This window comes from Triplophysa rosa, linkage group LG16 (genome assembly GCF_024868665.1).
Source record: "Triplophysa rosa linkage group LG16, Trosa_1v2, whole genome shotgun sequence".
In the NCBI taxonomy this organism is placed as follows: Eukaryota; Metazoa; Chordata; class Actinopteri; order Cypriniformes; family Nemacheilidae; genus Triplophysa; species Triplophysa rosa.
The window spans coordinates 23,607,897-23,632,781 of record NC_079905.1 but is presented as its reverse complement, the minus strand read 5'-3'; the positions used below and the strand labels follow the sequence as shown (position 1 = coordinate 23,632,781).

The 24,885-nt window shown below is 39.1% G+C and overlaps 1 protein-coding gene across 1 annotated transcript; it reads right to left on the bottom strand.

The window, feature by feature from the left end:
- Window positions 1-6,663: 6,663 nt before the first annotated feature.
- On the bottom strand, window positions 6,664-18,920 carry LOC130567060 (taste receptor type 1 member 1-like). Its single transcript, XM_057354954.1, has 6 exons — window positions 18,739-18,920; window positions 18,307-18,604; window positions 12,272-13,018; window positions 8,437-8,649; window positions 7,995-8,115; window positions 6,664-7,854 (listed from the first exon to the last, which is right to left on the bottom strand). Exons 1-6 carry the CDS (start codon window positions 18,918-18,920, stop codon window positions 6,920-6,922), a joined length of 2,496 nt encoding a protein of 831 aa, XP_057210937.1. The 3' UTR covers window positions 6,664-6,919.
- Between the last annotated feature and the right edge of the window lie 5,965 nt (window positions 18,921-24,885).

The window sequence follows — 24,885 nt, the reverse complement described above, 5'->3', positions numbered from 1 at the left end:
CATTCAGGTTAGAGAGGCATATAAATGTGCTGCTAGAGATGTATGTGTTTGTACAAGCATCGTGCCGATTTATGTTTCTGCTGGGTGTTCGACAAGTTTTAAAAAGTAATGTGTTATCGAACTTTACCACTAACATAGTCATCCGTGAACAGAAAATGTGCATTTGACATCTTGAGTTGCACAGACCGATCGGCATTCAAAGAGAGAGAGATTGAAGATCAAACTGCTCCATGAGCTTTTGAATCATTCTCGCGGTGCTTTGATGTCATATGCCAATAGATATGCGTAGTGCGACAAACAAACCAAAATACACAATCATATACATATTCATATAGGATCATATACAATTCGTGCCTTTGTCACGTGAGAGCTCTTTCATGTTACTTTGATGTCAGCTGACTGTAGGGGGAGATTTACCTTAATAGTGAGAGTGTAAAAATGTGAAACAAATAGGCTACCTACAAATGTCTCCATTTGCTGTGGCTAAAATCTGTACCTTTCATTGCACATTATGTGACAGCTGAGTTTGCATGAACAGAATTTTGCATGAAATACTTATTTGTAAGCCTTGGGAAATATTTTCAATAAATGATATTCACTTCCACTCTAATGACAGCATTTAAAATGAATTACATTTAACTCTAGTTATGATGTAGAAATGTTTATGTTAAGCATAAACTCAGTCTAATATATTGTAATCATCTTTGCGTAGGATTCTCTACTTATCTAATCATCATCATATCTGAGCAAAAAATGTACACTGCTTGGGCTGTTTCAAGATAATCAAAAATATATACATCCAATAATTTCTACATTGTAAGAAAAATTTAGCCCATTATTTTTGTGGGGGGCGGTAAGGGACCTGGAAAATGGATAGGGGGCGCTGGCCCAAAAAAGATTGAGAATCACTGCTCTAACGGCTGATATTACATGTCACGGTCGCCTCTTCTTGTCATGTCTTTCTTGGTCTTGTGGCAGAGCCTTTGTTCTGTGTGGAGAGAAGCACATTATTGTCTGTCACGACAGAATGTGAGTTCTCTCCGGTGTCTTGGCTCTAAGCCCCGCCCTCTCGTTCCCTCGTTAGCTTCCCCTTAGTGTTTGATCCCTGTCACCTGCCCATCACCCTCCCTGTGTAATAATCCCTCGTTAGTGTTCCCCTATGTGGAGCCTCTGTTTTTTCTGTCCCGTGTCGGTTCATTGTTCCTTGTTCAATGTGCATTGTTCCTCGTTCATTGTCACCTCGTTCAGTCTCTGTAGTTTCTCGTGTTCCTGCCTTGCCTTGCTCTGCGTGTCCCTTAAAGGTACAGTGCGGGATGTTTTGTATGATCTATTAACAGAAATGCAATATAACATACAAAACTGTGTCTTTAGATGTGTATAAAAACCTTACGTAATGAAAAGTTATGTTTTTATTACCTTAGAATAAACCAGTTGTATCTACATAGGGAGCGGGCCTATCTACATGGAATTTGTTATGTTGCGCAGCCATGTTTTGTACAGTAAGCTCTAACGGACAAACAGCTCTACAGAGCGCGTTTCGTATATGTTGGTCTTCGTGTGTGTTTTTAGACGCAGCTTGCGTCATCACTGAGTTGAAGACGCACAAAGTAGTAAGTTGTATTACGGAGAGGTGGAGGAGTAGTCGTCTTCTAGCTGAAGCAATTGATTGTTCTGTCTTAGAAGTTTTGATAAAATGGAGGACCATGCGTATTGTGCACAAGAGCCGACAGAGCGTGAATCTCCGTCGTCAAAGAAGCACAAACGTGATGCTGCCAGACGAATTAGAGACAAACGGCGGCAGAAATCCAGGATAAACATCGGTGTATCTATTACCAGATGGAAGGCACTGTTGAAAGACAAATGTTTTCAAGGCGACGCCGAAGTTGCCTGTTTTCTGCTAGACCGGTAAGATAATTCAACATTTTCTATGTTTCCACATTTTCAATGTTTACCAAACACCTGTTTTGTTGAAACGGTAACGTTAGCATTTTATACAAATGGCCATAACCTCTTGCTGTCAGATCAAACGCTTTGAACAGTGTTGCTATTTATGATTAGCTAACTTTAGTTACTTCACTACTCTCAGCGTGTACTAGATAGCACGCAAGAAATATATCTAATTATAGAATTGTAACAGTAACTTTCACAATAGAATACATGTTAAATGATTAATTACGTTAATATATTGCCTTAATTGCTTGTATCACTGCTATCCGCTGTCTCAGTAGACGACATCCTTTTTTACTGTTGCGGCCACCGTCGTAATTCGAAAGGGAGGGGTGGGCAAATGACTCAGAGATTCGTTGCAAAACTATAATACAAAGCTAGTGGCCGCTGATTTTCAAGAACTGCTCCTTTAAGTGTGAGTTTTGTTTGTTTATTACTTTAGTTCTCGTTTTGCCCCCTTGAGGGAAGTTTTTGTTTGTCTTTTTTGAGAAGTCCCTTTGTTAGTATTTGTTCCCCCATCGTGGGTTTTTGTTTTATAATTTAATAAAAAAAATTGTTAACCCCTTAACTGCTGCCTGCATCTGGGTTCTTCGCCTACAGTTACGACACTGCATCTCTCAAAAAAATAATTTATTATATAATACTTTATTTATATAACTGATGTGTCACTAAATTAACAAATGGAAGTATATAGTAAACATGACATATGAAATAATGAATGAATAAATACTTAATCTCAAGAAGAGCTGTATTTTGACGTGTGTGACGGTTAATGGCCACAATGTTGTCTAGGCAACAACGGGCACTTCCGCTTCCGGTTAGTATGTCCCAGTGCGTGCATATTGCTTTGCTATACATTAATATGTTTATACTTTTCCATTACAAAAACAGTATAGTTTTAGTTCATAGTATAGGTGAATTGGGGCGCAGCAGGTTCAGTTACCCATACAACAACATATCGAGATAACAACTGTGATCAGGCATTACAACTACCTACTAGATTGGGTCCTAAGCAGACACAATTCAGATGGAGGCAGAATTTTTCATATATTTTTCATATGCAAATTATTACCAAATTGAAATTTCTAGAAAGAAAAAACAGTATTTGGACATTGCTGGTACAACATATTTATTTACTAAAGGAACCATTTACCTGAACAACTGATTTAATAATGTTAAATACAGATATGACAAAAAAAGTAATTTCATTACTTGTGATAATAGTTCTGCACTCTATTGAATTCTTATGTTAATTTAATCCATCATATACAACACTATGCTATAAACGTATATGTTTTTAGGCATGTCAAGTCAAACACACCTTACATGCCGTGACAAATTTTTTTTTTATTTAAAACAGCAGAATTCGCATGTAGTTTGAATCTCTGAAATCTTACCATTTATCATTTTTATACGTTTGCCTTCTAACATCTCACTACACAGTCAAAGTCATTAGCGCCTGCCTTGAAGACTGTCTTTCTTCAATTTGATTGGCTGAACGTTCTGTCTTCTTTAGATTTTTTGGCTGAAATGCTGCTTGGCCTCTGTAATTTGATTGGCTGGAATTCTTTAAAACCTGTTTGATTGGTCAATCTATTGAATTTGGGTAGCTCCACGCCAAAAACACTAGATGAAAAGCCTGCATTCTTTAGCCAAAACAGCATAACTGTGGCTCCAGCGAAACGCAGGAAAGGAGACCAGAGGCTAGCTTTTTTAATGGATTTTTTTAATGGATGTCAATGGGAGTTGTTAGCTGTTACGCTTTCTCCATCTGGAACTTTCACAGACCCTTCCATCTCCCTATAATAAGAATATCAGTTCTTTGTTTGCACTAATATCACATTTGTTTGCACCCTTTCTGGAGCACCCATTGTTTTTGTAGTATTATGTTTTGAGTGTTGTACAAGTACATATTTATAATTTTAAAGATTTGGAGTTAATATTGAAGTGCATCAAATAATTTAAACGTTAGTTATGATGAATATTATTAAATAAAGACATTACTGTCATGGCTCTGCTTCATTTAGTCATGTTTTTCTTGGTCCTGCGGCAGAGCCATGACAAAGCCTTATGCCATTTGACCATGTTCGCTATGTTGCTTGTGTCCCTTGTAAGTGTTTATACGTAGTGTTTCGTTTTTTATTTAGTTCAGTTTTTGCCCTCTCATGGGAAGTGTTTTGTTTTGATTTCTTGTTTTGTTTCCGTGTCCTAGTTATTGTTCTGTTTTTGCACCCCATCGTGGGTTTTTGTTTTTGCGTTCATTAAAGTCTTGTCCTGTTATCCCTTACCTCTGCCTGCGCCTGGGTTCTCTCTCCTTGTGACCGTGACACATTACGTTATGGTGTATATGCAAATATGATAAACACCAACAACAAACAATGTGAGGGCTTCATAAGAATCTATTGTTTTTGTTCTAGCGCGTTATCGCAATGAATATTCTCACCGAATATTCGCCGGCAGTGTGGAACCGTTAAATAGTGAACAAATGCACAATTTAGAAATTATTCTATAGAATGTTTTCTTTTTTTAAACAACCTGCAAACTTTCCTGGTGGAACAAACTAAGCTATAGGTCTACGTACCTGAGATCATGAGTTGATTTTTAAACAGTATATTCTGAGCAGGGGCGGCGTTTGCGTATGGCAGAGTATGGCAGTTGCCCTACCCTAGCATTCAGACAAAACAGTGGAAACAAAGTGTGTATAATGATGCTCATTAAAGAGAATTAAATATTTTAGACTACTGTTTATTTCTAGTATGGGCGTCGGAAGCATGTATATTTTAGAGTGTTAAAACGACACTCATTTATCAACAGCTTCAATGGTGTAGTGGGTATGTCACGTGACTAGTGTTTTTTTGACACTATCGCATTGCAGGTTGGAATCCACCTTTAGCTTGTCTACATTTTCACATTTCACATATTAGATCATACAGGCATTTATTTTCAACAAAATGAAGAAACTATTAAAAACAAGGTGTTTAATAATAAAGTGTATGGTAAGGTAAGTATGGAGGTCTTTATTACCAACATATGCCAATAAATGCGCATCTTTTGGATTAACCTTACCTGTGTTTTCATTTGGATGAACAGATTTTGCACTGCTTCAACCTCGCCGCTACTTTTTCAATAAACTTCACTGCGACAAGGGAAGACATGTTTTATTTGTAATCCTGTTTGCTGTTAATTTCATGTTTGGCCGATATTTTAGACTCGTACCCGATTAACGTTATCGTTGGTGGTTTTTAATGACAACATCTGGCTGTGGGTTTGAAGCGATTGTCACACACAGTATAAATGGCAGATGGTTTAGTGTCATGATTCTGCCTCTTCTGGTCATGTTTTTCTCAGTCTTGTGGCAGAATCATGACAGACCCATGTGTTTTGTGTGAGAGAGACAGGGCATTGTTTGTATTTGACATGTCATGCGGTCTCTCTGGTCTTGTCTTTGTCCCCGCCCTATCGTTTCCTCATTATTGATTGTTAATTATTTCATGCCCTGCACCTGTTCCCCTCTTGATTTGATTCCCTATTTAATGCCCTTGTGTTTGCTGCTCTGTGCGTTGTACTTTGCCATGTGGATTGTTACTGTGTCACATTGGATTCTTACCTTGTCTCGTTGCCTTGTTGTTTTCTAGCCCAGTCAAAGTTCTTTTCAGTGTGAGTTTAGTTCTTCTGAGTGTGAGTTTAGTTCTTCTGCTTCCCTTGTTTTTTGCCCCCTTGTGGGAAGTCTTTGTTTTTGAAGGTTTCGTTTTCAATTTTACCCCATCGTAGGTCCTTTTTGTTATTATAAAAAAAAATGTTGTGTTTCCTACCGCTGCCTGCAATTGGGTTCATTCCCCTGTAAATTCGCGACAGTTTAGTAGATATTTTAATGATATGAGGGTATAGGGTTTGTTATCTGTAAGTCTCTGTGCATGTTCGTGCATTCATTCAGTTTCGTGGATTCTTGTACACCTTTTGCTTAGATATGATGTGGTATAATTTATGTTTTCGTTACTTTGGAATGTCGTTGTTGTATGGTCAGAGGAAATTTTGATATACCCTAGGTTTTGGTGAAACGCCACCCCAGATTCTGAGCTCTTATTGACTAATTTTTGTTTATCTATATCATCATGGTAATTCAAGAAGTGGGCTGTTTTTTGTTTTTTTTAAACAGGAACGCAGCACAGAATGACGTTGAGTACCACCAAGTGTTTAAATGGAAAACTGGTATAAAGTGATATCATATGGACTTCTGAAAAAGGTAACAGTATGTTAGTTGATAATATCACAGATGCATGAAATGGTCTATAATATTAGGGACAACATGATTCGATATATGAAAATCTAAAACTTGTAATGAAATAGCAGGATGAGAGAAATTCTTGTTAAATAGCATTCATGTCATTGTCCAGTATATAAAAGACCTGTTTGTTTCTGGTTTTGCAAAGCTCTGATAAAGCATTACAGTCCTGTCCCTGTCACCCTGCCCCGATTTTACCCACATTGTTGTTTAAAAGGTTGTTTTTCCTCTTTAAATGTTAATTCTGAATATGTTAGCCATTTGTGAGCCATGTTCAAATAAAGAACCAAGAAACAAAACAACCAATTAATTACCACAAATAAATACACATATCTTAAATATACATACAATATATGCTGCCTTATAAAGAATGGCCTAGCATGTAGATTCAAAACTTACAAATATATGTTGATCTTTTATTAGCTAGTGCAAGATTTACAAATGTGTATAAAGGATAAATAAGCTTAATACATATTAATGTGTCATGTATGAAAAAATGCGGTTATTTTTATACTTAACAAATGATATACTTTGATAAATCTCTGACAACTATCAACCTCTACATAAGTTTACAAAGACAGAATGTGATGCTATGGTTAGAGGCACACAACCTAAAATGTTTGTCGAGTATTTACAACTGCATTTTGTGAAGTTTTTGATCTGCATCTGTGCAGCACCCTGGTGGTGCTTTTAATTCCTACTAATGGTTTGGGTGTAAGTCTGAATAGATGTTTGAAAGTACGCAGCAGTGTTCTTCTCTGGTTTAAATAGCATGATGTAAGATTTTGGTATGAAATAGCTAAAGAGAATTGCATATACACTGGACAGCTGAGTCATTGCATTAAAAAGCTGCACATATTTGCTTTTGATAAGAAGGAGGGTTGTGATGTATACAATCCAGATCACATAGTACAAAATGATACTGAAAGTTATTGATTTGGCCTCATTGTAATTTTTCGGCAGATCTCGTCCCATGTAAGAAAACAAGACGCACAGGAATCCAAGAAACCAACCTATGAATACAACAATTGCCAAGGCAACAGTGAGCCCCTTTTCACAGCTGAGAACAGTCTGGTCTTTAAAAGAAAAAGAGTCTTGAAACGGTTTGGGAGCTGAGACAGTCACCCACATCACACATAAAAATAAATGAACGACAGAAAAGGATGCAACAAAGAGCCACTGGCCACTGTGCTTGACCCATAAGCTGTGTAACTTAGGGAACTTGGCAGCCATTTTGAAGATACAAACAATTTGAAAGGAACGGACAGTCAAACATGAGAGACAGATTGTGAAGAAAAAAAAAAAAGTCAAGCTCCTCAGGACACAATTGACTGCTGTGGGTTGTCCAAAGAAAAAGAACACGCTTGTGGTAGACATAATCAAACATGCCAGCATGAGAAAACACATGTTGCCACCGGCAGACCTCACCACTGGCGTGTTGTAATTGCAGGCGAAAAGGCAAAAGATGTAAATGAAGACAGTCATCAGAAGTGTGGCTGAAATTATAACTGCAACAGAGGTGATGTCTGTGACCTCAAGATAGATGACAGAACGTGCCTTACATGTCGTGCTGCCTTCTTCTGACCATTCACTCTCCGCACATGGAAAACAGATATAAGGGTCCCCTGGAATAAAAACACCAGTAGTAGACAGTAGATTTATATGCGTGTGATCGACAATCAATGAAATGAAAAATAAAGGAGAAACAAAGGAAGTTTTTTTTTAGGATTGTTGAAACGGAGCTTTCTTGGTTCAATATACTTACGAGAATAATTCACATAGCTGTTTTGTGGGCATTTCTTACAGAGAAAGCAACAGTCATGATATCCCTCGTGTTCTCTTGAAAACCCCTCCTTGCACTCAACAGAGCAGTTTGAGAAAGGCACCTTACAGGACAGAATAGAAACCTGTTTTTCTAGACTACTAGACTCTTATAAAGGTGCTACATAATGCCATAGAAGGACCTGTTCTGGCTCTGTGGTTCCATAAGGAACACTTGACCTCCGAAGAACCTTTCTGTTTAACAAAAGAGTCCCTACGACTATAACAAGAAGAGAATGGTGATTCTTTCAAGATCCATTGACTGAATGGTTCTTAGACAAGTTAAACTGGTTCTTCTATGGCATCAATGCGTATGCACAGATAAATTGATTGTATAGATTGAAAGTGTAAATGAAGGATCACAGTGAGCAACAAAGAGAACTTACAGCAGTATTGTTATGCCAGGGCATGAGAGAGTTGTTGATGGCAAAATCAATTTCAGGAAATGTGTCGTAAGTGCCCACCACCTGAATCCATGGAGGTTTTGTTTCAGTGTGCCACAGCACAACTGCATAACTGACAGCTGGATCACCATTAACATCATATTTCACCTGACGACCATTAAGAGGAAAATCCAACTTCTTCATTTCTTCCAGAAGCTGTTGCAAAGTGTGGTGAATTGTAGAAAATGGGCACAAAATTAACAAAATCAGAGCTTATAAACATATTTATTATAAAATCTGTATTTAGTTTCTCTTTCCTTACTCTTTCGTCCTCATCAGTCCGACCTATTTAAATTGAACACAGAATGTATTTCAAAGCACAATGATGGTGTGACAAGGGGGGAGTGGTTCAGTGAGGTCTGCAAGGAGAGAGAGGCAGGAGAGGAGCGATGCATAAGTAGGTCAAGTGCATATGATAAACACCTGTGTCTCGTTTCAGTAACTGGTGTGGAAAGACCAGTTAAAAGCCACCAGGAAATGGGGAGCTAGGAGGGAGAGAAACTGGCTGAGGGCTCGTGTCACGGAGACTGTCGGCTGAAGCTGAAAGTATTTGCTGATTTGTATTCTGAGTTATTGTCTGAGTGATAGAAAGCGCAGTGAGCGCCACTTCTTTTCCCTACCCGGGTTCCCGCACCAGTGTAGCGGGGTTCAACGTGTGGAAGGAAGACGACAGGGTCGGCGTGACTGGGACTTGTGTTTTATTTTCAAGTTCTCAGGTACAAACAAAAGAAGTGGCGCTCACTGCGCAGGTGTTTCACGGGTGTTTATCATATGCACTTCACCTACTTACGCACCGCTTGTCTCCAGCCTCTCTCTCTCTCATTGCAGACCTCGCTGAACCACGCCCCCTTGTCACAGATGGATATCAAACATCGCTAATGACAGATATCGAACATTGCTAATGGTTAGACAGCTTCTTTATTTTCTTTAATGAAATCGCTTTAACATGGTTTAAATCTTACTTATCCAACCGTTTTCAATTTGTAGCAATAAACAAATCACAAGTCCAGTACAGTGTACCACAGGGCTCAGTCTTAGGGCCTCTGCTCTTCGCACTATACATGCTACCTCTAGGAGATATAATTTAGAGACACAGGGTTAGCTTTCACTGTTATGATACTCAACTCTATATTTCCTCGAAGCCTCATGAAACACAGCAGTTCAACAGAATATTGGAATGCATAGTAGATATAAAAAACTGGATGAGTAGCAACTTTTTATTGCTGAACTCGGACAAAACAGAAGTGTTACTCATTGGACAGAAAACCACCATACGCAACAACCAAGAATACTGCCTAAATATTGACGGACGTTCCATAAAACTCTTGTCGTCAGCAAGTAATCTGGGCATTTTATTCGATAGTAATCTGTCATTTGAAACCCACATCACCAACACCTGTAAAACCGCATTTTCCATTTTAAGAATATATCTTAATTATGTCATATGCTGTCACTATCAGATGCAGAGAAGCTAATTCATGCATTCAGGACGTCAAGACTAGATTACTCTAATGCACTATTAGGTGGTTCCCCTGCAGGCTTATTACAAAAACTCCAGCTGGTCCAAAACGCGGCAGCTCGAGTTCTTACACGTACAAAAAAGTATGAGCATATTAGCCCGGTTCTGTCAACATTGCACTGGTTACCTATTAAGCATCGCATTAACTTTAAAATCTTGCTTATTACCTATAAAGCCCTACATGGTTTAGCTCCTCAATACTTGAATGAACTCCTTTTGTATTACAGTCCTTCACGTGCATTACGCTCTCAGGCGTCCTGTCAGTTGGTAATACCTAGAATTTCAAAATCAAGTGCAGGTGGTAGATCCTTTTCCTATCTAGCGCCTAAACAGACACACTCTGTCAGCTTAAGTCTAGATTAAAGACGCATCTTTTATTAGGCTGCATTAGTTAGATCAACCGGAACAAGGAACACTTCCCATAACAACTGATGTACTTGTTGCATCAAAGAGTGTAGAACAGTCCTCTACTCTCAGCTGTCTTTCCTCATTGTTCCGAGGTAACCAACTGAGAGAGGGAAGTGGCGACCTGACAAGTCCTCACTAAAAAACTTCAACTGCTAATAGAATATTAATGATAATATGAAACCTATTATCTACCTTTTTACTATGTTTATTTTCTTTTTATTTAGCCTTGTTGTGCAAGCACTGTGGAGCTTGTGCAGAGGCTGCAGTTTTTGCCAGAGTGGAACTGGAATCCCCTGATTGGGCCTCGGTTCTCCTGAGTTTTTTTCTCCAATGGAGTTTTGGGTTCCTCGCCACTGTTTGTGTGTGCGTGCATGTGTGTATGTCTGTGTTCTGTGTGTGTTCACTTTGTTGATCTTACTTCTATAACTTGAATGTTTTGCTTATAGTCAATGTGTTTCATGTACAGCTGCTTTGTAACAAAGAAAATAGTAAAAAGCACTATATAAATAAATTTGAGTTGAGTTGACAGTTATTATAAACAAAATTGATGAGTGAAAGAGGACACAAACATTGGTGTGTTCGTTTAATTATTATTTCACGAGTTCTCCTCACAAATAATTAATGTGGGACGGATAGTATGCGTATTTGGCGTGCTGTCCCGGGGGCGCAGGGTTCCGAGCTTGGCAAATACTCCCGAGCTCGGAACGCCTGCCCCTTGACCGGAGAAAGGGTCCCGGGCCCGGAGTGAGCCCTGACCCGGGCTATCCCCCGGTGCTGAGAGCTGTAGAGGTATGGTGAGGAGATGGGGTGGGGGAGGGTTACGAGAGATCTGGGAGAAAGAAGGTAAGGCGTCTTTACTATTTATAGGCGGAAGCAAAGATTGGGTGATTGATTATTGAAAGCCAGCCATGTTAATTATATGCTCGTGTTCCTCCCGAATCTTGTTTATAAAACATCATATATTTTTAGACTTCGCTATGGCATGCCGTTATTTGTTGCGTAGTGGGTATTCATACTGTATGTGCTCAGATGCTGCACAATTAGGCTGTTTTCAAAGGGATAGTTCAACCAAAAATGAAAATTCTGTCATCATCCTCTTGTTATTTCAAACCTTTCTTCTGCACAACACAAAAGAAGATCCTGTATTTTGAAGAATGATGGTAACGAACAACTGCAGTACCCATTGACTTCTATTGTAGGGCACAAACCAATGCAAGTCAATGGGTACATTTACATTTGACATTTAAGCATTTGGTAGACGTTTTTATCCAAAGCGACTTACATTGCATTATACTATACATTTGTATTCTAAGTATGTGCAATCCCTGGGATCCAACCCATGACCTTGGTGTTGCTAGCACCATGCTCTAACCACTGAGCTACAGGAAAGGTACCACCCTTGTCCGGTTACAAACATTCTTCAAAATATCTTCTTTTATGTTCTGCAGAAGAAAGAAAGCCATACAGCTTTGAAATGACAAGATGGTAAGTAAATGATTATAGAATTTTCATTTTTAGGTGAAAAAAGATTTTTAGGTGACTCGTAAGAGTATTTGCGTAGCCTTGTCTTTCTCACAAACTTTCACAGTAAAGTGAGTGAATATAATTTATGAAGGCTAGTGATTTGACAGTGTTACCAGCCTCAGCTGATTTTTACCTGCAAATAGTTGAGTATGACTAATTTTTTCCGATCCTGTCTATCAAAATAACGGACAGAAATTCAATGCGAACCTCTGGCTAGCACACACAAAATTTAAGCATCTCCAGTTTTCCTGTTAGGAAGTCCCAAAGGGACAGTGCCACGTGGAAAATGAAAAACAGTTGATAACACATTCAAACACATTTACTCACCATATATGGTTTAACGGTGATGTTTGTTCTGCATTCATTGATGTCACACCGAAGAACTTCATGTAATGCATGAGCTATGGTATATATGGCAGAGTAGATAGCAAAGGAGAATGTGGGATCTTCATTTATAATATCTTCTGCGGTCAACATTGAGCAGTTGTCACAATATTGATTACATGTCTTCATCTGGATTTCACTCTCAGCGTTATCGTTAGTATAAATCTCAGTTGTTCCTTTGGCTTTATAGATGAATTCATGAAATCCAGGCAATGACAAAATTCTCTCTGTAATGCCAATAACTGTTCCAATATTCTCAACTCCCGGCTCTTTTGGAAGCTGTTGATTCATAGACCATGTTTCACTTGCAATCCAGACTTTGTCTCTGATATTGTTTGCTATCGCTTCTTTGATTATGTTCTTTGCATATTGTGACCCAGCGAAAACCACAATGACATTGATGTTAATCTTATTAATCTTTTGAAGAGTTAGACTGTAGTTTGAACTTTGACTCAGAACCTCTTGATAAGCCAAACAAATGCCAGTATTTTTTATATAACTGTTAAACAGCTGTAGGCCATCTTCACTGTAATTGTCTGGACCTCCAAGAAAAGCAACCCAGTTCCATCCAAACCACTGTATGATGCGAATAATCATCTGTATCAAGTCTTTATTGCTAGGGATTGTTCTAATAAAAGAGGGATACTGAAGTTTATTGCTCAGTGCATAACTAGAAGCGCCATAGTTCACCTTTGAAAGAGAAGAAAATGTTATTTTACAAAGAATAAATCAAACACAAGACCAAGGATAGTTTCAGACTTTTAACTAAAGCCCAATTTGGAGGGGACTAATTTTACGAGAGTAGGTTTGAGAAATTTCAGACATATTATTTTGTGATTACAATCTCGTCCAAAGCTGCCAAGTCTGTTTTTCCTCACAAAACCTCTAACTCAGTGGTCCTTTGAGAAATTGAATCCTGTCCGAATGTCAACATAAACTGGTGTAAGAGCTCTTACTAAGGCGTTTATATTGTACTTCATGCATCCTATTTATTTAAACAAGGATGTTTTTGCAATCCGGGAAATAAATTAAATCAAGAAGAGCCACATCTTGTTAACTATTAAGACTGGACACTGTAATATCATCAGTAGAAGGCAAGATACTCGGCTTCATTTGTCAGATCAATTACATAATGGGAAATATACATAATCTTTTCTTCATTTCTGTGTGTCAGTAGGTTATTACAGTAAGATTTTATCAGTGATTTTAATAAGTTCAGAGCATCTAAACCCCTGTGAATCAGTTCATAAAATCAAAAACATCACATGAAGGTCATTAAGAAAACTCTACGAACGAATAGTGCTCGAGTCGTTTTTTTTCAACAGTTCATTGATAGTAGCAACAAACCTAGTGCTATCTAAAACAAGCATTTGTGTCATTCTAAGATACAGCGAAATGAGAATTCCCAGTGTGACCGTTACCTCTGGGCTCGTATTTATCAAGCCTCTGAGAATTACGCACAACAACGCTGCTAAGAATTGAAAAAAAGGAACAAAATTCTTGGCTCAAAGCTGCGCCTAAAAGTTCATTATCAAGCATCTCAGAAGTACAGGACTAAATCTTAAGTGTCAGGCTTAGACATGATTCGCAACACTTTGCTGTGCCACAAACGGGATTTTGAATGATGACATAGGCATGGACCGATCACTGAATTGAGAGGTCTCTCAAGTGATTAGGAGTTTTTGGGTGAACTATCTTTTCAATGTATTGTGATGACTCGTAAGAGTTGAGTATTTGCGTAGCCTCGTCTTTCTCACAAACTTTCACAGTAAAGTGAGTGAACATAATTTATGAAGGCTAGTGATTTGACAGTGTTACCAGCCTCAGCTGATTTTTACCTGCTCTTGGCAGGTTGGCGGGTGCAAATAATTGATTATAACTCACCCTTATTTAAGAATATTCTCAGATAAATTCACATTGAACTCCTAAGAGGAGTTTACATTCAACACACACATTTGACAATAGAGACTTTTCAAGAGAATACATCATGATATACACATTGGAAATGAAAGATAAACACATTTTCCACCATGTCTATGTACCGGCTATTTGCATAAATTGTGTTTGCTACTGTTGGATAACGCAGGGTGTTGTTGGGAAGTCGATGAAACACGTGACAATGTGTGGCGCTGTAAGTGCCATAATTGTTTCCATAACAATTTGGCTTATTGATGGTTGTGATGGCCCCATAATCATTATCCTGTGGCAAGGAAACAAAGCGTCATCACAAACTTTAAAGGCACATTTCTTGAAAATCAGCGGCCACTAGCGTTGTATTATAGTTTTGCAACGAATCTCTGAGTCATTTGCCCACTCCTCCCTTTCGAATTACGATGGTGGCCGCAACAGTAAAAAAAGATGTCGTCTACTGAGACAGCGGATAGCAGTGATACAAGCAGGTAAGGCAATATATTAACGTAATTAATCATTTAATATGTATTCTATTGCGAAAGTTACTGTTACAATTCTATAATTAGATATATTTCTTGCGTGCTGTCTAGTAGACGCTGAGAGTAGTGAAGTAACTAAAGTTAGCTAATCGTAAATAGCAACGCTGTTCAAAGCGTTTGATCTGACAGCGACATAGGCAGTTTGGTGTAAGTTTGTAGATGTTTGTCTCCCCCTTTGTAAAGTCAGGAACAACCGGAGTACTTACCGCAGGGACGGAAAAACATTATTATTCTGAGGTTATATGGCCATTTGTATAAAATGCTAACGTTACCGTTTACTTCTAAGACAGAACAATCAGTTGCTTCAGCTAGACGACGACTACTCCTCCTCCTCTCCGTACTATGACTCAGTGATGACGCAAGCTGCGTCTAAAAACACACACGAAGACCAACATATACGAAACGCGCTCTGTAGAGCTGTTTGTCCGTTAGAGCTTACTGTACAAAACATGGCTGCGCAACATAACAAATTCCATGTAGATAGGCCCGCTCCCTATGTAGATACAACTGGTTTATTCTAAGGTAATTAAAACATAACTTTTCATTACGTAAGGTTTTTATACACATCTAAAGACACAGTTTTGTATGTTACATTGCATTTCTGTTAATAGATCATACAAAACATCCCGCACTGTACCTTTAAGTCCAATGAAAAGGTATTGTTGCATTTGTAATTGATAGTAATATATTGTTAAAATGTTGTCTATATATTTCGTTTATGACAGTATATTGTATATGGCAATGATATTGTTAAAATCTTTTTTTGGTCTATTTTTATTGATGAAGTACATATTGTTTTAGTGTTATACTGTAATAAAAAAGATTGTGTAAAGGTAGTGGTGATATGACGTTTCTCACCACGTCGATGACAAAAATGATGCCTGCTCTGTCCAAACAATACCGTTTGATTAACTGCTCGTCGACAAATATTTTAAAACATTCTCTTCTGAAACATTTGCGCAATTCTCTGTCTCGTCAGTGCCATCACAAGGCCCTAGTGGCAACTCCTAACCATTTGAGAGACCTCTCGAGCTGTTTTAAATAACTGGGGGAGTTGGAGTGATTCTTAGCTTTTACTACTTCTGAGAAGAGACACACATCAGCTGCTGCTTCATTCATCTATCAGCTGCACAAACTACTGCCTTCATCTGCTACAATCAATGCACATCTACACTCTTGACTTTATTACATTAACTTTATGCATAAATGCCTTTTATATTATAAAACAAAAACAATATGCATACAGTACACTGTTTTCAGATACAAAATTTCCTCAATATAAATATACAAATACAATATTTTTACAATATCATTGCTATATACAATATGCTGTCATAAACAAAATATATAAACAACATTTTAACAATATATTACTATCAATTACAAAAGCAGCAATGCCTTTTCAGCGAAATTGAAGGTTGTGATGACACTTCATTATAAACAAATGTTAGTATGTACAGTATGTGTGGGGGGCCTCAGGTCTTGACTTTGCTTAGGGCCGCCAAAATGGTCAACACGCCCATGGGTATGTGTCAAATAAATCAGTGCATTTCAAATTTCTGTACAAGTGCGTACAGTACGAATCGTTAGCACTGTACTTTGACGTTATTATATTATGGCAGTCGTGGCTTAATGGTTAGAGAGTTGAACTCGTGACCGGAAGGTTGCCGGTTTGATTCTCAGGGCCGGTGGGTAACGACTTTACCCCCACTTGCTTCTCGGGCGCTGCAGTGTTAGCTGCCCACTGCTCTGGGTATACGTGTGTTTATGTCGACTTTATGTCGTTATGTGCCCATCGGTCTGCGCAGCGGAGCAAAGTCAAACAACCTTTCTACCTTTGAACTGGCCCTCTCCTACCAAGTGCAGAGTGCTCTTTGTTTTACAAATGTTTTGGTCGTCAGTCATTATAACTGTGTTGTCGGTGTTCATGGAGAAATACTCAATGGCACATTATCATTGTTCGTGGCCGGGAGAGTGTCATAATACACATCCAAAAACGTTCTCTCAAATTCTGGACACACCTTAACTCAAGTCCTCCTAACACACTTCAATATGAAGCACTTAAAACCCAAGAGCTGAGACCTAAAGCCAGTCCCTTCTGCCAGCTGGCTCTGAAACTTCACACCGGCACAACCGAACAGAACCAAATCAGAATCAACCAAATGATCAAAGAAAGTCAAAAGTCATATTGAGATCATTGGGAAAAGGAAAGTAAAAACCCAAGTAAACTAGAATGCTATCGGACCCTAAACAGAAAATACAATGTGTCAGATGATCTCTACACTGTTGGAGATGTAAAACAGAGACGGATCCTGAGCGAACACAGACTCAGTGATCACAGTCTGGCCGTAGAGAGAGGCAGACACACACAAACATGGAGTCTGTGCACACTGTGACACTGCTGAGGTGGAGACTGAGACACACTTTCTCCTTCATTGTGATCACTTTAAAGATGTGAGAGAGAAACACTTTCACACAATGTCAAAGGTCATGCCAGAGTTTGATAGGTGTTGAGAAACCGAGCGAATGCAGATGTTAGTGGGGAGAAGAGACACACATCAGCTGCTGCTTCATTCATCTATCAGCTGCACAAACTACTGCCTTCATCTGCTACAATCAATGCACATCTGCACTCTTGACTTCATTACATTCTCATGTTTCTGCCTCACATCTACTTTGATATTGAGATTTTATTTCCATATTTCATTGGTTTACTTACATATACTCTATTTTATATTTCATTCTATATTTATGCCTTACTCAGCACCTTAGTTTAATTTTAATCTCATGTTTGTACTTATTGTATGTCTTTTGTTATATGTTCAATGCTTTGGCAATATTGTAAGAACACGCAATCATGCCAATAAAGTACCTTGAAATTGAAATTGAGTGCTGCATCTGGCGGGAGAGAGAGGGAGTTTGTGTGGGGGAAAAGCAGAGACTTTGGTAACAATCTTTTGCGAATAATCTTTTTTCTTCTCCGCTGGTGGAGTTGCGTTTTAAGTTATTTCCTTGTAATTTGAACTTTGTTCTGCTGCTAATGTACCACACAGTGAGACTCTCGCTATTTACTCTGCTGCTGTGGTAACTTTCTCTAGCTAGGGTCTAACTCGTCTCACGCATATATAGTGCTAATGGAATGGTCCACTCTAATCTATAAGGTGGGGGGGGGTGCATTTGTAAAGATGTAATAACGTTAAAACACTAACAGGAATATCCTGACTATTTTGAAGATTCCTTTGGGGCTCTACGTGGCTGCTGACATGGCTTATTGGCTAAGTCCACCCCTGCCTTTTGGAGGCCCCCGGTAGCTCGGGGCCCAAGGCGATTGCCTATCTTTGCTTAATGGGTAAGTCCGACCCTGTTGAAAGTGCAGCTTTGAGACAAATCTTTTTTTACTTTTAAGTCAATTCTTAGAAGTGTTCTTGTGAGTAATTCTCAGAGGCTTGATAAATACGGGCCCTGATCTTTTACAATACGGATCTATATTTTACATAAATAATTGTTTAAATAATGAACATCATGTACCAGTGGTATAAGGTCCATTGTGACCAATGGCGCAATTGTAATAGTTCTTGTGCTTCCATATGGTCCTGTTAAAGCAATCACTTTTGGCTGGTGGCTGTTGAGTTTTTCCTGAGGTTTTATCGATCCATTCTGTGAGATGAAACTGAAGACTGATGGGAAATTCTTAGTGTCAGAACAATGGTCAACAATTTCGTAGCCCAGAGAAACATTAGGCAGCAGAGTGGTGGAGTTATTAATCTCCTCAACAGCAAACCTCATTACTTGAAACATCTGATAGCCAGATTTTGACAGAGTTTGCCTACAAAACATCAGTAAGAGAATTACCAGAAGCTAATTGTACTTAATTTGTGTTTCATGTTAGAAATGCAAGTTCAAATAAAATTGAAATGCTACTCCCAATTGATATTACTGCTTAAAAAAGTTGTTGCTTACCTATAACATTCAATGGCCTCCGGGAAGAAAAGAGGTGTTGCATGTTGAATTTCATGCACTGGAAAAAGGCCACCCAATAAGTAATCTCCATCCAAACTGAACTCAGATGAAGAGCAATAAACTTTGAAAAAGACACAATGAGTAAATGCCAAAAGGAAAGTGTAAATGTGGCTCAGAAACATGATGAAAGAAGCACTGTTGCTCATGAGACAGAAATGTGTGGTGACTATCATTTAAAAGAGGACAGAGAACATTTTCATTTGCTTAAAACGTGTTTCAATTTGCCTAAAAACACTACATGCTTGGACACAAATGTCAATTTTCATATCTACATTTACACATAATACATCAATCAGTTAATAAGTAGAGCATTACACCACACCTGCCACACCACAAACAACAGATGGGGCAAGGTATCATTTGAAATGCATTGAATTCATTTGACACATACCCAGGGGTGTGTTTACCATTTTGGGGGCCCTAAGCAAAGTCAAGACCTGAGGCCCCCCACACATACATACTAAAACATTCACACACGCAAATGATTTTATTGTACTTTGAACTGAAGAACAGCACACAAAATTGTTTAGTTTGGTATAAGAAAAAACAACATATTTGTTGTGCACTTCATGACTGTGTTTCTGTACCAGGGTGGCACCACTACTCCAAATACTGTATGGCAAATGTTGATACTTGATGAAAATGTAATACAATTTGAGGTAACAATAAGAATTTAAACTAAATAGCATGTGGTACAACAAATGCAAGCAGAACACAAATCAAGTAAATTTTGTTGAAATTAATTTTATTAAATATTAAAGAACTCTCCAGTGCTTGCTTTCTAGACTATGGTGAACTCTCATTCCACTTATAAAAATGTAATTGCTGAAAATATTAAAAAAATCTATTTTTAAGACACATTTAAGTGTATCAAATATCTTTCCCCCCTAAAAAAACATAAGATTGATGCTGTGATATAACTAACTAAAGACTGATTTAAACTAGGCAATTACAGCAATTGCATTAGTCCTATTAATGTAATTCCAAGCAAAACACAAATATACAAGTTATTGATGTGCTTTAGAAACAGGCAAATGTAAACATTGACATTCCTTGCTAGATAGTTTTTAACCCAAAATATAATTTACAATATCGGACAGCAGTAATTGTAAGACGTTTAAAAAAAATTACCCAGCACAAATTACTTTATCTGAAGCACTACAGATAAAGAATGTTGCTCCTTTAAATGAACGGACGATTGTGCCTCTGGCTGAGCATCAAAGCCTGGGTAACCCACCCCCTTGCTGAATTAGAAGTTGTGATTGGTTTTTCAAAGTCAAAGTAAACTTTATTGTCAAAACCGACCATGTAACAGTAATTACACAGAATGATCGAAATTGCGTTTCCCCAAACTCCAAATGTGCAGTATTAATTTAACACACAGCATATAGTATAAACACAAAGTGCACAACTGCACACAGGCATCAACATATACAGACAACGGGCCTCAACAGTATATACAAATTCCACAGTGCAGTAAGCAAGATTTAAAGTGCAAAGTGCAGCATGAGATAAATGTATGTAAACTTGTAGTTCTTGTGCACACAGAGAGCATTGTGCAGACATCTATGTTTTTGTACATAGCGTTTTGCAGACATTGAGTTTTAAATTATTATAACGATCAATCTTTGTAAACAGTCTTTTAAATGAAATAGTTTCCATGTTCAGGGAGTTTTCTTAAGAGTGTCTAATGGCCTGTTGGAAAAAGCTGTTACTGAATCTGGTAGTCTTGCACCGCATGCTGCGGTAACGTTTGCCGGAGGGTAGGAGGATGAACAAGTCGTGTGCTGGTGAGTGGGATCTTTGATGATGTTGATGGCTCTCTTGCAGCTGCGGGACGGGTATAAGTCCTGAATGGATGGTTGGGCCGAACCAGTAATCTTCTCTGCTGTCCTCACCACCCTCTGCAGGGCCTTCTGGTCAGCAGCAGAGCAGCTGCCGTACCAGACTGAGAGGCTGCTGGTGAGGATACTCTCGATGGCACCCCTGTAAAAGGTGGTGAGGGCAGAAGGGGGAAGATCGGCTCTCCTCATCCTACGAAGGAAGTGGAGGCGCTGCTGTGCCTTCTTGACTAAGGAGGTGGTGTTGGTAGTCCTTGACAGGTCATCCGTGATATGCATTCCCAGGAACTTGGTGTTTTTCACAGATTCCACAGTATTGTAAGCTGAGTCGTCATCATCACTGATGAGGCCCACCACTATTGTGTCATCAGCAAACTTGATGATGTGATTCAAGATGTATCTGGCACAACAGTCGTGTGTCATCAGTGTGAACAGCAGAGGGCTTAGCACACATCCCTGGGGGACCCCGGTGTTCATGATGGTGGTCTCTGAGGAGTTTTTTCCAACTCTTACTGCCTGTGGTCTGTCTGTGAGAAAATCCAGTAGCCAGTTGCATAGTGAGGTGCTGATGCCTATTTCACTAAGTTTATTCACCAGGTGTTGGGGATGACTGTATTGAAGGCGGAGCTGAAATCAATTAACAGCATCCGCACGTGACTGTTTTTGTTTTCCAGATGAGCCAGACATAGATGAAGTGCTGTTGCTATGGCATCATCAATTGAGCGCTTTGGTTGGTATGCAAACTGTAATGGGTCCAGTGTGGTGGGTAGACTAGATGTTATATGAGCCTTGACCAATCTTTCAAAGCACTTCATCGTAGTGGGAGTGAGTGCTATGGGCCGGTAGTCGTTCAGTGTTGTAACTGGGGATTTCTTGGGTAGCGGTACGATTGTGGTAGCTTTGAAGCATGCTGGTATGATGGCTTGGCTCAGAGAGATGTTGAAAATATCCGTGAGAACGTTCTTTAGTGAGTCTGCACAATCTCTAAGCACACGCCCGGGTATGTTATCAGGACCTGCAGCTTTTCTGGGCTTCACTTTGAGAAGGACATCCGCAGGGTTCAGGTGAAGTGTTTCATTTTCCGAGCAGGGAAGGACTTTTGTTGGTGTGGTGGTGTTGCTTTCCTCAAACCGGCGGAAGAAGGTATTAAGTGAGTTGAGGAAATTTGTATTGTCCTCACATGGTGGGGATGTTGGCCTGAAGTCTGTGACTGACTGGATGCCTTGCCACAGGCGCCTGGGGTCTTTTATGTCTATGAAGTGTGACTGGATTTTCTGTCCATAGGCACGTTTGGCTGCTCTCACGCCCCGGTTCAAGTTGGCTCTGGCAGATCTGAGGGTGTCTTTGTCCCCGGACTTGAAAGCAGTGTTCCGTGTTCTCAGGAGTTCACGTACCTTACCAGTAAACCAGGGTTTTTCATTGGCTCTTGTGGTGATGTTTTTGATGACGGTGACTTCAACCGAGTCAGACCTGTCTGTTATTAGGTGCGTTTGACTTATTCCAGTGCAGCGCATGCAGGCCGATCATTGTCAAAAGCATCAAATGATTTAACCGCTTGTGGCCACTGGGGAGCCCCCAAGCTTGCAAGGCCCTGTGCATTTGCGTGGTGGTTAACACCGCTTCTGCACATACCTCATTACATCACAATCATCACAGCAGAATCTTGTCCATGCAGGCACTGCTTCACTGTTATCTGTCCAAATAACCATGGGTGCACCAACTATGGTCGTGAGATCCATCGCTGACAGCATAGTTCAACAATTCAGTGTTTCCCCAAATCATTAATCTGATGAATCGCAAACAACACAGCCCCGTACCCAGGGAGGGTTCGGGTGGTTTGAATGACCCACCCCTCACGGTCAAAGTTCCAGAATTTAAGTCAGTATTTTTGTGAATTTTTCTATTGAACATGTGTCCTTTTAAATAACCACTAATTAGGACCATGGGCATCGGAAGCACAAAAAATGTGACTGCAAAAACGACATTACTTATTTAGTAGCTTCAGTGGTTCAGGGAGTAAGACGTGTGACAAGTAATATTAGTTTTGACGCTATCAACCAAGTTCGAATCCACCTTTCGCCATACTCACTCTTCTACATTTTCACATCACATATCATATCGTACAGGCATTCATTTTTCAACGCATGATCTCACAGCATGCCATTGTCAACTTTAGTCATATAAAATCATTTTCCAAAAACACAATTGTTGACAGTGAAAATGCCGGGTGGACAGTGTAACAGACCAGCGAGAGAGAGCGACTTCAAGGGTTGGCTTAGCAACAGACGCTTAGCCTCCTCGAGCTCGTCTCCCATTCCGGACAGATGCTGGTTCACGGGTAGAGTAGGAGCAGTTAGTCATTTTGGAAATCCCCTAGCCACAATATCAAGCCCTGTTTACAGGTACAAGTTTATAATTTGTTAACTTTATTATTCATTATATTTATTAAAGTTGAATGATTTATAGCATTTATTGGTAATATTAAGTATAATTCTTGACACCACATCACAGTCCTCACTCATTTTCAAACCCTGTCTACGACCATGAAAGGGCTAACCTTAGGTAATACTGGAGTCATGAGGATTCATGTGTTAAAACTGGCCAGGCCCACTACATGTTAGTACATGTTTGTTAGTTAATGTATTAATTAACACCTGAAAGTAAAACTTACCAAATGGACCCTTAATGGAGAGAAGGGCTTTCACATTAAGAGTGGAGTATTTGAACCTCAAAATTAAATAATAAATGTGGGGGTAAACGACAAGAAAGGTCCACTTTTTGAGAAAAAGAACCACCCCTTCCTCAAGGCTGGCTACGGCCCTGCAACATCGCAATGTTGTGTGATTGGAACTATAGTTTTAGAGCTGTGGTCAGAAGCATAGTTCCCTATTATTATTATGACACGTAGACACACCATCATCAAGTATATTGTTGAACCAACGTGGTTCAAACGACGAATGTGCAACAAAGTTACTATGTTTGGAACCAGTCGTGACTAGCTAGTTGCATCATTCTATGGTGGTTAAGCAGCAAGTTACGTTGTTGTTGTTCTGAAAACGCACCCCAGAATGAGTCATGTAGAGAAAATCCTGTGGCCACATTCAAATGGCACACAAGCACCTGTTTTACCCATCTGTGACCTATCCATATCACATTACTTGTTAAAATACAGTAATTTTTCCATTACATTTTTAATGTGTATAGCAGTGTGAGAGGGTAATAGAAATGCTACTAATATATGTGCACAAAAATCACTGAATGTCAGCGTCATCGACTGCGAACGCAATCATTGAATAAGTAACAATCTTATATACTCCAAGTGTTAGATGACGTTTGGTTAGATCTATACGTAATAAGCGAGGTAACATTAGAGTCTTATCGGCTGACCTTACGCTAAAGCCTTAATTTCTACCAGAAAGACTCGGGAGGCAAGATAACATAACAATGACATTTATGAAACAACTAACCAGCAAAAGATAGAAAAATATTATATAATAAAGTTCTTTGCCGTAGGCCCTGTCCGTAACTCGCATTCAGAGGGTCTCAGATTCTTGCATTTCCTGCCTGAAGATGAAGGCAGGCAGCCTACCCCCAAGAATTGTGGAAGTGATTTATGCTGCCAAGGCGGAGTCAATCACCGAAGAATTGTATGGAGAAATGCACCAGTTAGTGTTTCTTGAGGTTCCTAAAACATAGAGATGTAGAATAGAAATATTTAGTTACATATACAAAAACAATAAATTAGCCAAACCATAAGTAAAGGCCTCATAAGACCATGATACTTAAGAGGGAGAGGGCCACTTCGCCATGGTGGGAATATGGCAGAAGCAGCAACATAAAAGACAATGGGCCTCATTCGTGAAACACGCAGAGAATGATTTTTTTTGTGTAGATCGTTTGTAATGTCGTTCTGTCATAAATTTTCAGATTCATGAAAAAAAAACATTAAATGTTATGTTGATATGAAAGAAATGTACACCTGCTCCCTATCACATGTAAATGGTGCTGTCGTCACTTCCTGTTTGCTGAGAGCGCGTGGTTTGAGTCGGAGCTCTTTCAAACTTATTCTTAATACATCGTTTATTCTTGTTATATCTTAAGACTTGTGTTTCAAGTTGTTATTCACCGTATATAAAACATATCCTTAAGTATATCCCATACCAAAAATCGTCCTTAAACGCACCGATAATTTATTTTTATCGGATCTTTCGCTATTAGCCTCAGGCTGTTAGCATTCCCAGCCTGC